This window comes from Vigna umbellata, chromosome 3 (genome assembly GCF_029865625.1).
Source record: "Vigna umbellata cultivar VRB3 chromosome 3, Vumbellata_1.0, whole genome shotgun sequence".
NCBI lineage: Eukaryota > Viridiplantae > Streptophyta > Magnoliopsida > Fabales > Fabaceae > Vigna > Vigna umbellata.
The window spans coordinates 52,617,185-52,633,666 of NC_142167.1; the positions used below are offsets into that span (position 1 = coordinate 52,617,185).

Consider the following 16,482-nt stretch of genomic DNA (forward strand, 5'->3'; position numbering starts at 1 on the left):
TATATATATATATATATATATATATATATATATATATATATATATTAATATAATAATAATGATGTAACTATAATTTAATAAAATTTGTAAATACAAATGAAAATAATAATAATAATAATAAAAATATATTTATACCATTATATATAATATTTTTCTTTTTTTTTCATATTTCTTTTTATAATTTTGCCGTTCAAATAATAATTTTTTAAATTAAAATAATTATTTTATCAAAATTTATATATAAAACAATTAAAAAATATTTATAACAAAATTACGAAAATTAATATTTATTTTATAATTATAACCATAATAAGTTTATTAATTTTATAGTAAAGAAAGAGAATACGTGTTATTATTAATATAATTTTATATATTAATAAATTTAAAATATTTCCAAATATCAAAATTAGTTTTTCATCCCTACAAAAGCATTGCGCCTTTGTAGAGTATTCGAGAAAGGGGCAAAACGCTGTCACAAAAGTCATGGGATTGTTTGTGAAGTTGTGAGATGTTTGACTGTAGCAAAGTAAACCCAAAGCATCAGAAATGGCTGTGGCAAGAGGTATAATTAAGAGGATGAGTATTAGGGTTGGTGCTGTTCTGATACGTCCTCCAACAACACCATCTCATTCACACTTCTTCCACTGTTGTAACGATTCTCTCCCTCCATTCAAATCCCACCTTTCTTCCTTCTCCTCTACTTTTCTTAGATCCTTCTCTCACCATTTTCCAGGTTCTTTCTTTGTCTCTCTTCCTTCATCTTTTTACCGTAAAATAATCTTTATTGGCCTTTTAATGATGGGTTGGTTTCAGTGAAGTAGTTGATTTTGAAGCTTGGAAGAAATACTTTGATATGGTCTTTTGTGCTTTCTATTGCTTGCCTGGGGTTTAATGCTATTGATTTCAATAGATTTTTTTTTTCTTACGTGCTTATATATCTTATGTGGAATGGGAGTTACGTGCTTATTTTAAATATACGTGGTTTCCATAGTGATGTGTAAACAGATTGGGAATGTAAAATCAAAACCTGTATAGGGAAGGGCTTGGAGGGTTGAGAAACTTATTTTGGTAGAATATAAGATTGTAAGTTAATGGAGGCACCGCCTTGTGCCATTAATAATATGTTTGTTTGTTGCTGATAAAAAAACGTGGAATAGGAGTTCTTTTTATATGGCTTCTATTACGAGTCCTAGGTGGAATGATAAACATAATGTGACATTTAAGGCATGAGGGTCTCCGATATAATAGATTAGTTTTCTAAGTTAACCTTTGCTCTTGTGCTTAAGTCATTTGCATTTGTTGTCTCATTGACTGTTCGGTCAGTCATGGAAAGGGCTATCATTGGGCCACTTGGCTGTGGATCAATTTGCAATGTAGTGAAGATGTCAATGTAATGGAAAATGGCTACCGTCAGGCCAACATTGATTGGGTGAAGTCGTCGTGGATGTTTGATTTTAAAAATAGGTGACATTGTTAAGAGTCCTCCATTGAGAATCTTAATGTGATGCATTTTGAATGCTCTGGTTTAGAGTCCCCTGTCGACTTTGATTTAGAACATTTTTGACACAATTTCACAAATTCAAACAACTAGGAGTCAATGAAATTCCACCCAATTGGTGCATGATGGCGAGACTCCCACCTTGTAGCAGGTCATGTGTGTGATGAATAACATGAGACAATAGAATGAAGAAACAAAACAAAGGGTGGGGGCAGCTCAACAAGCACAAGATGTACTCTTCAAGGAAGCGGATGAGTCCTGGCTTTGTCTAGAAGAAGCTTTGAGGGCCCATGAACAACTTCAATGCAAAAATTAGGATTTGTGACAAGTTCTCAAAACCTAGATTTCACATTTGCAGGAGGTTGGGATCTGAAATGACTTAGAACCAATGACAATTTCAACCTTGTACCCAGGACATAATAAATGAACCAATCCCGCCCCACCACATGGTTTTGACGCAACAAGAAATCTAGAGGCATTTCGTGCTCAAATGCTGATATCATTGTGGTACGTATCGTGCCCAAATGTGTTCTATCGTTAGTATCGCATTTGAAATTGCATGAATTGCAATTCTAACAACTATCAAAGCCAAAATCATGGGTGAAACAAAATTCGAGTGTCACTTCAAAACTGGTGGGGTCACATGAGTTGGTTTGAAAAAACCTCAATCTGCTTCCTTTTATTGCATGAACTAAGCGGGAAGAGAAAAAACCCCAATCTGCCTCCTTTTTTTGCATTGTTGATTGCTTTTGTTTTGTTTCCCAAAATCTGATATCTTTATAAGGTGTATTATTTTTTTCCTCTAGTGCATCGATAGATTCCCCTATCAAAAGAGGCTATGTGAAGTTATAGTTCTCATTTTTAGGAGTCTTTTATAGCTATTATCTTGATAAATTCAAGTATGTGGAATTTGCAGAAGAGACAAGTGATGAAGGTGCTACCACTGACGGATGGGAAGAGGAAGATGAGACTGAACCTAAGGTACTGTGTATTCAACTCCTAGGGTTTCAATCTATGTTTTCAAAACTAAACTTGTCAAGAAACTGATTTAAGGTTCAATTGTTCAACTGTGCTCAAATCCCAATCAATGAAACTATTATAATAATTGAATATTACATAAAATAATATTAAAAAAAGTCATAATTTTAACATTTAAAGCACTTATAAAAAATAAAATAAAATGTGTTATCATCTTTAAATTAAAATTTGAACAACATTCATCAATATTTATTAATAATAATAAGTATATATATATAATTAAAAAGATGAACAATATTTACTTTTTAAGAAAAAAGTTAAAGTACCTTATTATTATTATTTTTTAATTGAACTAGTTTATTCCTTTTTTGACCTGATCTTCTTCTAATCAGTTGTGATTTCTTTGGTCTTTTGACCAATTCTGTCCAGTTTTCAGTCCAGAGGTTTCAATTAAAGATCTCCAGTTCAATTATAAAATGGATATAATTAAACCTTTTCGTAAATTTGGTGTTGCCTATTTGTGTAGATTGGTGATGGAGGTAATGGTGGTGGAGTTGCCTTGCAAAATGTCCCTTGGGGCCAGCGAACTCTCTCTATCGCTGAGGAGGTGCTTATGCAGTTCAGTGAGGACATCAAACTTTTTGCTTTCAAAACAACTCCTCGTGGATATGTTTATGTGAGATTGGACAAATTAACTGATGAGTAAGGCTTCAACATGTATCATATACAAAATCTAGATAACATGTTTTATTTAGGTTTTGTCTTTAGAATTTGAGTTATAGGTATGTCAACCCTGTGAAACTGTCAAAGACTATAAGTTCTATTTGGTATATGTAGACTATGATTAAGGTGGCTAGAAGATCACAATTAAGGCGTATTTCCAGTCATTTCCTCATATTAAGGGCTATGTGACTGCATCATGACAAAGCAGGTGATCCAACAGTAAATCTAGGATAAAATGTGATTTAGGATTTAATGAATGAATGGATTTCTTGGACCTCACAAAATTTCAGTCTTTGCAATCCAACCAATTGGATCTGCTCTCACCAATGCTGGCAGCTTTCCCATGGCCCAAATTTGTGCTCCCTCCATTTCCAGCTTGGACAACTTTGTTATGAACCAAGAATTGAAAAGAGAAAGAAAAGAAATATTTTTATTGAATAGAATGAAAAGAACAAGAAAGAGGAGAGCACTCTCTCCTCTAGACCTTCACAAAGGCCTAATGCTTAAATTACAAAATTGGCATCCTTCTCTCTCCTCTCCTTCTTCTCCTATTTATGTTTAACTAACACTGAAGTAACTAACTCATTGATATTCTGTTAGGATACAACCTCCTATTACGAAGGTCTATGAAGGAAGAAATAAGGGAGAAAGAAATACAGCTAATTGATTAAATTCAAGCAGCTGAGAAATCTGTTAGTGGTTGTATAGGTGTTGTGTGGGGAAGCTATGTATATATATATGTGTGTGTGTGTGTTTTTGGGTCGTGAGGGGACACAGAAATAGTACTATTAGTGGGAGATTCTTGGACCCTCGAAGTGTCAGTGATTTTATCTATCTGTAAACTTTTATATATTGCTAGTTCTATACAGGATTCTCATTTTTCCATCTTAGAGTTCCTTTCCTTTAGAGTTTTCTGATCCAATTTCTGTAGTATTCCAACTACGTTAACTAATTTCTTAGTCTGTCATTTGGTTTACGTGCAAGCATGTCAAACTACCTGTCTTGATTAGAATAGGATTATATGATATCGATCATGCTCTTCCATTGAGAAACACTTGTCTCTCTTTTTGATCTAGCAACTTCTATCTCCAAAACTATCAAATCTGTCCAATGTCTTTCAATTCAAATTTAGCTGCAAGGAACCTTTTTCAATCTTTTTATCTTGACTGTATTATTTGCAGTGAGGACCATATGTCAGTGACATATACTTGATGATTGTTGAAGAACATGGTACCTAGCTGACCTTGTTAGTAATACCCTAGACGCTTGAAAACGTTTTCAAATCTATCAGACCATGCTCTTGGTGACTGTTTGAAACCATATGGAGGTTTTTTGTGTTTGGCTAGTTCGTTTTTTTCATTCTTCTGGTATTGTCATAGACACTTCAATTTCTCCATCCAAGGATTCTTTCTTAATGTCAAACTGTTCATTTGACCAATTCAGATTGGCAGCTAAAGATAGGAGTACCTTAATTGTATTAACTTTTCCAACTTTTTTTTCAGATATGGGTGTCCAAGCATGGAAGAGCTTGAATGCTACAATAAAAAATACAAAGAAAGATTAGATGAAGTTGGAGCACTTGGAGAGATACCCGATGATTTGGCTTTAGAGGTATCAAGGAGCCATGTCCTATACTCTTGTTCCAGTGGGATTTTATTTCGTAAACGGCTGTTCCTTTGAAGTGTATTTGGTACTTAAAGCATAATTTTTTCTTTGAAGGTTTCATCCCCAGGTGCCGAGAGGCTACTGAAAGTGCCAGATGATGTTGGTAGATTCAAAGACATGCCTATGAGAGTCTGTTACACTGAAAATCTAGAGTCCAATTGCCCAGAAAGGGAGGGGGTTTTCTTGTTAGATTTTATAGAAAAAGACTCAGAGATGTGTGTGTGGAAGTTGGCAGACGTTAAAGAGAATAGAGACCCCCTTAGAAAAGGCACAACTTTAAATCGTAAACAGAAGGATTGGAGATTGAAACTTCCATTCAACTTGCATAGAATGGTTAGTCTGTACCTTGCATAATTATAAAGTATAAATTTGTTCTGACTCAAAAGCATGGAATTGTTTTCTCTCCCTCCTCCATTCCCTTTTTGTCTATCTATATTTTCCTTGCATATGGTATGCAGAAGTAGTTTGACAAAAGAAAAGTTCTTTTTAGTTTTAGTAGTGGGCTCGGTACCATGTGTAATATCGAGGAGTTTTATGTTTGCTGCTGAAGACTAGTGCAACCCACTTCCGTTATCTGGCTTTATTTAGATGTTCATTCCTTCATTATGATTATACTCTTTCACTTTGTTGTCCAAAAATGGCTTTTCATTTTAATTTTTAATTATATCATTCTGTTCTTAAAACATTTTCTTTTTTTTGCTTGGTTTGAAGTCTGGGACTGGGATCACGTGTAGTCTAAAACAACAGTGCATCCTTTTTCGCGTCAGTATTTTTCAAGCATTTCTAATAAAATTCATAATTGTGGCTTTCTATGCTTAGGCTTGACTAGAATTCATTTCTTCTTATCTCTTTATGTGGAAAGGCCCGCAACAACTTATATGAGTTAGGACTATCAGTTGGGTCAGTTATGATACTTAGCAGAAGGGGTTAGCTGGGACATGATAGTTAGTTGAATTGTGTTAAGTATACTGGCTTAGAAGAACTCTCACTCACCCCTTCTACCAAACATTATAACCGTCTCAACTAATTGCCTTCACTCCCAACATTATGGGCAGGAGACATTCCATGAGAAGAAACAAAAATTCTGCTTGATACTAACTTGTATTATTCTTAATGCATTCTATGATTACTCGCAACTTTTCATTTTCCTGTCTTTCATTACCATTTTATGGCTATCTCTGTCGTCACTTAAAAAAATAAGTTAGTGAATTACGTCTTGATCATTGTAAAGTAATCAAACAATGCTTTTATTTCTTCTGCATGATGGAGTGCAAATTATAATCGTGTCATGATACCATCACTCGCCATGGGGGAGTTTGTTGGTTGTGTTATTTCCCTTGGCATAGTAGTGGTCCTTTGTTTTGGATAGTAATGAATAGATTATAAGTAATGGGGTGCAAGCTGCAGGACCACATTCCTAGTGCTTGCTGTCTTTTTCTTTTCACTCTCGTAATGTCATTATTTTGAATTCTTGAGTGTGGAACTATGTTTGTGACTCGTGTAATGAGTAAAACTTGAAGTGGACATTTGTAAAGAATGAAGCATATTTGAAGGTTTGGTTTAGATTTTCATTACATGAGTAATTTCAATTCTTAGAACGACAAGAAAGTCTCATCAACTAGATGAAGTCCTTCATTCAGGAAAATTAAAAATCAAAGCTTTAGAAACACTTTCAGAAGATCCATATTAGACATTTGACATGATGTGCTTGTATAATTTCAATGTTTCAAATGAAACCCTTCATTTAAATTTGACTATTCAAACAAATCAATATCCAGATGATTATGGACTTCATGATAAAACTGAACATTGTTTGATTTCATATTACAACTATTCAAATTTGTATGGAGGCTGGGGAACCGGCTTATCACCTTGTTTATGGGAAGGCATAACATTGTTATAATGAATTGTAATGATTTAGGTATCATATTATCACAATCAGTCACTAGATGCATAAAGCCAATTATTTCATATTTCTTTCTCATTATTCATGTCTCTATATTTTATATAACTTTCTAACTATCTTTTGAAAAATAAACAATTAAAAGAACAACATTACCAAACGAGCACTAAATTTTTATGATACCACAAATGCATCAACATGTACATCCTTCAGGGTAAAAAACTTGTCAACAGTGAGGAAAAACAGGATATCTATAATTGGCCTGAGATGGAAGTTCATGCACCCCACAACATTGAAATGAGAGGACAACGTTAAAGTTGAGTGTAGTTTTTCATGATTGTGAAGGCAAAGTTGTATTATGACGTTTGTTCTCATGCCTAGTACTTGACTACTACTTGTTTTCTTTTTCTTAGATTTATAGCATGTCACATCAATGGTTGATTTATTTTCTGTTTGGTTTAAACTGACATCTTTATACCAATTATAGGGCAAGAAAAAAAAGGTGCATGTGATGGAAATGTGAGAGGGACAACCATTTATTAAGAACAATAGGGTTTGCATCAATGGGTTATATCAAAGGAATGTAGCCGTGAAAAATATTATATTACTCCATGGGAATCAATCATGCTAAAAATATATATAATTATATATCTTTTTGGTTAATATGTTTTATTTGTGTTGGTGTTATATGTTTTCTCTCGTACAATTCTATCTTTTAAACTATCAATTTTTTTAATCTTTACACTCTTTTTTTTCATGTAATAGAATAAAGTTCTAAAATTGAGAATTAATATTTAATTGAAAATATTAATTGGTGTAGACGTATTTTTTAAAAATTAAAAATAATATAAATCAAAATAAATTCTTTGAGTATATTTTGTCATCAGTCATATATTTAATTTTTAATGTTAATTAAACAATGTTACTTGCTTATTTCTCTTTTGATAACTTTAATTGCTGCAATTTCTTGTCAATAGGCTCAGATTTTGGAGTTGTCCTTTAACCTGTAGCCTCCTAAATGCCTTTATCCAATAAAATTATTTTTTCAATATAAATATTTTTACTTAATATCTTTAAACTTAATCAATTTTTATCTAATATCATTAAATAAATAAATAATAAATAAATAAATTAATATATATATATATATATATATATATATATATATATATATGGATTTTTAGGGTTTGTAATGTAAATATAGATTTAAAAACTTTTTCTTATATAAGTATAAATAAGACTAATATTTTGTTCATATTTTAATATATTTATCATTATTCTTTTATTTACTTGTAACAACTTTTATCTTTATCGCGTAGTCTTTTATGTATTTATTTTATTAAATATTCAACAACTTACAATTATAATAGCTTTGATTTTATATATCATTAAAAAATTAACAATTAATCTCAGTAATTTGAGATAGGAAAAGTGAGAGATGATGAATTGATATATATATATATATATATATATATATATATAAAGTGTAATTAAAGTTTATTAAAAAAATTCGTATTTTTATATATTAAAACTATTTAGATATATGTATAATTAGATATGTTATCTTATATATAATATTTATTAACTAAAAAAATTCTATATATTATAATAAGGTTATGATTAGAGGAAAAAAATTTCCGACAGAAGAATAGTTATTGAATTTTATTTTGAAAAATTAAATAAAAATAATGAATAGTTCTTTTAACATAATAACATTATTTTTTTATTATTTATTAAACAATATTATACGTTGGACTCAAACTTTACTTTAAAACGTGTTCGACATGTTAAAAAAATATAAGATAGTTGGATCAAAAAGAAAATATTCGTTCAATTTAAAGTTTGAAAACCAAAATATGACAAAGTTTGAGTCAGAAACAAATTCTAATTTTGCATACAAGTTTAGATATTAAAAATATATATACCGTGTTATGTATAAGGTATAATCTATACATGATTTTAAAATTTTCAAATAAATAACATAAAAAATATGATAGTTATGTATTAAGTATCATAATTATATTAATTTAAGAAGTTTTTAAATTCTAAATTCAAAATCAATTTGATCTAATACAAATATATTTATATATATATATATATATATATATATATATATATATATATATATAAATATATAATAGTGGAAGACAAAAAGTAATAGAAAAGCTGATAGATAATGAAATCTCAAATGAAGAGAAATATAAGAAGAAAATGAGGTTGAATTTTAATATCTAATATATAATTTTAAAACATTCTTCAAAGAATATAATATTATTAAACCTTGAATCTAACTTTTTATATGAAAGATGTTCTCCCAAAAAACACATATATTTTGGCTGGATACTACGATTTAAACTCTATATTTAATTTTAAACACGTAAGATTAAGAAGGAGGACAAAAAAAATGTAATTTTAAATATGTATTTCAATTCAGCAAATATTTTTAAACATATCTAAGTATATATAATTTAAATATATATTTAAATTTTAAAAAAAATTAAATTGGTTACATTAATGTTTATAAATCAGAGTCAAATTGATATTAAAAAGAAACTAGAAAATCAACGTAACATTAAAAAAAACTGAGTAATTAAACGTCTTTTTAATTTTAATTTAACCATTCAAAAAAAATATTGATTTAATATAATGTTATTTTTTAAAATTATCTTATATTTAATATAATATACAATTTAGTATAATTTTAATTTTTTATTAATAAACCATATTATTTATATATATAATATTTTTTTATCGATTTTTCTATTAACAATAAGTGAAAAACTGAGAATTACATATCTATACAATTTTATTTTTTTGCATTTGTATACAACTAATATATTTTAATTTATCTATTAGAACATGATATTGATATATTTTTAATATCATCTTTTATTTTCAAACTTACCTTATCTTTCAAATCTTTTAAAATTGTCTTATCGCACAAATATTTTAATATTAAGAAAAAATTAGTATCTTTTTAAAATTATCTTATTTATTTAAACATGAATATTTAAATATTTTTATATTGATAAATTTTAATATTTTCTCAAAATTATTATACCATATTAAGCTTAAAAAGTATATTTTATTTTGATTTGTTATGATTACATTATTTAAAGATAATTAGGATATAATATTAAATCTTTTAGCTTTAAAAATCTTATATAATAAGCTATCTGGCTTACAAAAGTTTCACTATAATAAAAATTTCTTTCACTTCAATAAAAAGCTTTGCTTTCCATTTTTGTTCATACATTTCTTCTTGCATGGAGATGACGGATACAATTACTAGAAGCAATTATGAGGTATTTTATCGTTGATTTGATTTGGAATTGATTTTAGGATTAGTGTTTCTTTAAAAGTTGTTCTTATGCATTTTTGTATGTTAAATGAAATTTTTAGGGGAAACAAGATGAAAAGGATAAAGAAATCAAGGATCTTTTCCAAATAGGAAAAAAAAGGAAAAGAAATGAGAAAAACTCTGCTGAAATACCTTTATCAGTCATGAACGTCATGATTGAGTTTAAAGTTGCTGCTCAGGAAGATGCTGATCTTAATAGACAGGGAAAACCTGCCATTAATAAACTTAAGAAGTTATATTTTTCTACCGACGTCCTTTTAGAGTATGTGATAAATTAATCTTTAATTTTATTATGGATCCTTGAGCATGTAAAAGACTCCTCATTAAAAAAAAGTTTATAATTTTTATAAATACAGTGACTATGAAAATTATAAATGTAGGTTTGAGTTGTTCTATGATAAAGAAATTTAATTTTCCACATTAAACCATACTTTTTAATATATTTATTGAAGTGGGTAGAAATAATTCTAATAATTTTTCACCAATTATTTTGCAGGAAACAACAAGAGTTTTTAGATCATGGATTGCTAACTGTATTAAAGAATTGGCTTGAACCACTTCCCGATGGAAGCTTGCCAAATCTAACTTTACGCACAAAAATTTTGAAGATTTTGAATGATGTATATTGAATTTGTAGCAGTATAATATTTTAGGTCATTATTTTCGTCAGGATTATTTAGAATCTCAGTTTATTTTTGTGGTTGTGCAGATAGACCTAGAGCACCATGATAGAAGGAAACATCTAAAGAATAGTGGCATTGGAAATGTATGATTTCTTTAATCTTATGACTAATTTGTTTTCTTTATAAAACCTAAAATATACGCTAAAATATTTATAATCTATTCATAATTTGAACATTTTTTGGTGTTCACAGGCAGTCATGTTTTTATCACAATCCGATGAAGAAGTTATTGCAAACAGAAAACTAGCCTATGAACTCATTTACAAGTGGGTAAGTAATACAATATTGAATTTTTACTTCATCGTACACTTTATATATTTATATATATGTTTATTTATTTATTTATCCTTTTATTAAAAATGACAAATTCTGGAAGTCCTAACTTTTTTTTTGCATAATTAATCTCTTTTTTTTATTTAATTGTTTCTTTCTTCACAAGAAAAGTTATGTTTATGTAAATCCTTTCTCTTACTTGCAGTGTCGATCCTTATATCATAGCAAAAATACAACTTCGTTTAAAAGATCAGAAATTAAAACACAAGTGAAGAATGGTCTCTCAATTCAGCAACGCATAAATAAAAAATGGCAGAAGTTGAAGACATCTAGAAAGGAGCAGTTTCAACATGCAAGACTCAGGATAAATAATACTTAATATTGTTATCATATTAAAAAAAATTATATTGATCTTTTTGTAACTAATTTTAAAACTTAAATACATGAATGATGACAAAATATATTCAAATAATTTATTTTGATTTCTTTTATTTTTAATTTTTTAAAAAGTATGTTTACACATCAAAATTAAGATTTTTGTAATTGAAACATTAGTCTTGAAAAAAGAATCGTGATATATAGTGGAAGAAAAATAATAATAGAAAATATGATAGATAACGAAACCAGAAATGAAGAGAAATATACGAAGACAATGAACTTGAATTTTAATATCTAATATATAATTTAAAAACATTCTTCAAAAATATAATATTAATTAAACCTTGAATCTAAATTTTTATATGAAAATTGTTGTCCCCAAAAAACACATATATCTAGTGTACTACGATTTAATCTCTATATTTAATTTTAAACACGTAAAATTAAGAAGGAGGACAATTAAATGTAATTTTAAATATGTATTTTAATTCGACAAATATTTTTAAATATATCTAAGTATATATAATTTTAATATATATTTAAATTTTAAAAATGATTTTAAACTAATTACATTTGTTTTTATAAATCAGAATCAAATTGATATAAAAAAAAAAAGGCTTAATACCTCTTTTGGCCCCGGGGGAATGTTCAAGTGCGTCCTACGTTTCTTAAAAAGTTAAATGTAGTCCTAACTTGTGAAAAAAGTATACAATTATATTCTTTTTGGTCACAACGTTAATTTTTTAACGCTGTAATTGACAACATGGACTGAACAGTACGACGTGTTTATTTTATGTGAATGTTGGCTTTCTGAGGTTAAATGACGTGTAAAAAAAAATATTTTGAGGGGTAGGGGCTGTTTGCTCTGTATTGAAGAAGATGCAGATGTTGATGGAAGACTGGCAATGAAGGATTTACTTGTAGGTTCAAAGAGTTCGCGACGGGTGACTTTCATCATACCCATTTAGGTTCAACTTCACGCCCCATCCTACCCATCCTACATAATGCATCAAGTTCGTTCTCAACCACTTTCAATACTAATAGATACCCAACATCAAGATACCAACTCGTGATCTTCATCTAATCTCAAGATTTTCTTTCATCTGCACAAAAAAAAAATGGATCAAAGCACAAACAAATCCCTCAAATTCAGTACATTCAACCCAAGAATACATCCCCAATCTCCCAATTTCCACTTAGTTGGCAAACTCTAAACTAGCCATCCCAACCCCCATCCACATCCTGTCTCTACCGCAACCGTGAAGCTCCCACCGCCGTCACTCACCACCAAACTTACCGTCGCCAGCACACTGTTATAAGTCGCGTGACCGCGACCCCAAACCCTTGCGCCATGATCGTGACCGCGACCCCAAACCCAAACCCCAAACCACCACCAAGCTTACCGTCGCCGGAGACATGGTGTCTCCAGCCTGCTTCTCGTTCTTCTCGGGAGGCCAAATGGCCAACACCTTAACTCGCAGCAGGTCACCTTGCCTCCTCCTAAAGGCCTCCCTTCTCTTGCTCATTCTCACGGAAGAAACCCTAAGAGGGGTTTGGGCTTGGCCCATCTTCAACGCAAGCAAGCAGTTCTATTCTCTGTCAAAATATTTTTTTTTTAAATTTAAATTTTACACGTTACTTCCACGTAATGACATAAACTAGACACATAATTATGTTTTGTCCACGCTTTTAGCTGTACCGTTAAAAATTAACGCCGTGACCAAAAAAGATTTAATTGCACACTTTTTTCACAAGTTGGGACCACATTTAACTTTTTAAAAAACGTAGGACGCACTTGAACATTCCCCCCTTTCGAGGGACCAAAAGAGGTATTAAGCCTAAAAAAAACTATAAAATCAATATAACATTTTAAAAAAATACCGAGTAATTAAATGTATTCTTTTAACATTTCGTTTAATAGAGTAATCTATTAAACAAAATATCATATGTTTTGATAGTACATAGTAGATAGGTAAGAAAACATATAATTTACTCTTACACTAATTCAAAGTAATAACTATATCAATAAAAACATATTTACAAGATGTTCTAAACACATTATTTCAAACGAGTTAAATTCTTATTCAAAACATGCATGGATATATCTATATATATATATATATATATATGTATGTATATATATATGTATATATATATATATGTATATATATATATATATATATATATATGTATATACTACAATCTGCTATCACTCCGCATATCACTCCGCATATCACTCAATATCTTATGGTTTCATCAAAGGCAAACTATCACCTATAGCATCTTTTGCTCACACCAAATGGTGATGATTGCCAAAAAGATTGTAGCACAAAGAAACAAAGAAACAGACAACACAAATGCAAGGATAAACTAGTATACAAATAAATTAACATATTATAATTTAATATAACAAATCATATATCAACATTCACAACAACCCATCAAACACGTGATCATATTATAATTTGACCTTTTCACTAAATTATTCAGATCCGATGCTTACATAGACTTAGTTGAAAGTTTGCACCCATGGTAGTATTCTGCAGAGTCATAAACAAGGGTAACTCGACCTACTTCCCCATGAGGTTAATCTTCCTTGTACAACCCAAAGGGCCAAGGTAAAGACCTCATGTCATTCTCTCCGCCACCTCATTCATCTCAACATGAGTTGAATGGTTGGTAGAATATTAGAATACGTTCTCTCCAAAGTCTTGATAAGTGTGAAAAAGAGTTGTTTTTATACTTATAAATGAACTCAATCTTGTAATTATTCATGTTGTTCCTCATTGAAAAGTTGTAATAGGTAGTAGATTGTTATGTAAAATATTGTACAGGAAATAGTGTATTATTTAGACTCTGTCAGCCAATTTTCGCAAAACGAAAGCCAAAATTCGCACTGCCAGAAAAAGAAAATTCGCATAGCGCACCAGTACCTGCGCTGAGCGAATAACATCAGTTAAAATACAGCAGTTAAGAAAATTCGCATAGCGCACCAGTACATGTGCGCTAAGCGAATTAATGAATTTAAGTGGCTTTAAAAGACGTGACAGAGCGACAGAAACATGCCCTTCGAACAGAAGTTCCAGACAAAAGAAAGAAACGAAAACATCTCAGGAACTTCCGGAGACTACTTCAAGGCATCAAGACACCATTGTTGCAAGGGATTGCTTCAAATGTGTACGTTTTAGATGATTAGGAGTAGTTAAATTTCTCTTTCGTTGGGATTGGATGTAATGAACTACTGTAATTTTCCTGCTCAATATATCGTTCTTTGTTCATATGCTCTTTCTTGAATTAATTATCATTGTATGGAAATATAATGTTATTTGAATGTTTCTGATTACTGGAAAGTAACTTTGAACATGGACATAGATAGAGCACCTAAGTGATTTGGGATCTAGAGATAGACTCAATAACTTGGTCATTCTTAACATCGGACTTAATGCAAATTGTATATTAAATTGACTAAGGGATTAGCATTTTGATATATTAATTTAGAACTAGTTGCTAAGGGATTAGGACTAGTATGCCTTGATGTGAATGTTTGAATGAAATAATGATATATTGTACAAAGTTTTATCTTCATATGATTCATGAAACCCAATTCCAACGAAGTTTTTTTAAATATAAATTTCTTGCACACCAACTGTTTGATAAAATACAAAAAATAGTTTCTTGTGTTGTTTTGTGCATTTTGATGTCTAATTGAGTTATAAAAGGAAGAATTGTCATGTGTTGCACAAGTCCCTTGGGAGACGATACTTTTACTTATTCACTGTATTACTTGGAACGATTTGGTATACTTGCCAAAAAGTTATCAAGTCTCACTATCAAGAATTCACAACAACTTACTTGAACATAGAATCTCTTCTTGAGTTTCTTCTCACAACACCCATCTTTCATTCTCACAACAAACTCATACTATTACAAAATCATCAACAATTATCAAAACATATGCATCGTAAACCAAACCACACAGTAACATAACTTTCTTCGCAGCAACTTGCACACCCATTAGGTAGGGAAAAACAGCTTGGATACCCTCACAACAGCTCAGAAAGGGTCCAAAAATCCCCAAAGCGACCTAAAGAACGTCCAAAACTGATGTATAGAACCCTAAATTCGAGGTTCCCACTACTTTGTTATTTCTAGAAAACTCGTACCATCAGACGATCTACCAGACGCTCTACTAGACGCTTACCACCAAACAACTCCTTACCAGACAACTCCTTACCAGACGCTCTACCAAATGATTATCATCGGACAACTCCTTACCAGATGATCTATTAGACGCTTCCCACCAAACAACTCCTTACCTGACGATCTACCATATGCTTACCACCAGACAACTCCTTACCAGACGATTATCACCATACAACTCTTTACTAGATGATGTACCAGATGCTTCCCACAAAAAAACTCCTTACTAGATGATCTACTAAACGCTTACGACTAGACAACTCTTTACTAGATGATTATCACCGGACAACTCCTTACTAGATGATGTACCAGACACTTCCGACCAGACAACTCCTTACCAGACGATCTACTAGACACTTACCACCAGACAACTACTTACAAGACGATCAACCAGATGATTATCACCATATTTTAGTACAATAAGAGGCCAAATAAGTCCTAAATGGCCCCAAGACAAGTCCCAAAACTATAGACTTCCCCAAAACCATGATCTTAGAATTTTACTTGTAAAAACCCTAATTTTATGCCCCAACTCACCATTCTTCTCATTTATTCCAAACCAAAGTTTTGTAAAAATACATCAACTTAGATTTATTAAATGTACATTCACAAATTCATCAATAAACAACTTTTCACATCAACAAACCAACTACACACCAACATGCATAAGTTTTCAATTCAACACACCATCCTTTTCAAGCACCTAACATACTAAATTTCATGATTTAATTATAGTTCACAAATCAATCATCACATCATCATACAAACATCAAATATCATATCCATACAAAATCCAAACCAAATAAACTAGCTTTCCTCA

General features: G+C 30.5%; 2 protein-coding genes across 2 annotated transcripts; both read left to right on the forward strand.

The window, feature by feature from the left end:
• The first annotated feature begins 437 nt into the window (after nucleotides 1-437).
• Nucleotides 438-5,486, forward strand: LOC124825506 (uncharacterized). Its single transcript, XM_047298134.2, has 5 exons — nucleotides 438-733; nucleotides 2,415-2,479; nucleotides 3,003-3,178; nucleotides 4,702-4,810; nucleotides 4,919-5,486. The coding sequence occupies exons 1-5, from the start codon at nucleotides 547-549 to the stop codon at nucleotides 5,216-5,218; spliced, it is 837 nt and encodes a 278-aa protein (XP_047154090.1). The 5' UTR covers nucleotides 438-546; the 3' UTR covers nucleotides 5,219-5,486.
• Nucleotides 5,487-10,039: 4,553 nt separating this feature from the next.
• On the forward strand, nucleotides 10,040-11,463 carry LOC148202921 (protein IWS1 homolog 1-like). Its single transcript, XM_088109703.1, has 6 exons — nucleotides 10,040-10,072; nucleotides 10,170-10,390; nucleotides 10,625-10,748; nucleotides 10,817-10,894; nucleotides 11,004-11,081; nucleotides 11,290-11,463. Exons 1-6 carry the CDS (start codon nucleotides 10,040-10,042, stop codon nucleotides 11,461-11,463), a joined length of 708 nt encoding a protein of 235 aa, XP_087965829.1.
• Nucleotides 11,464-16,482: the final 5,019 nt, after the last annotated feature.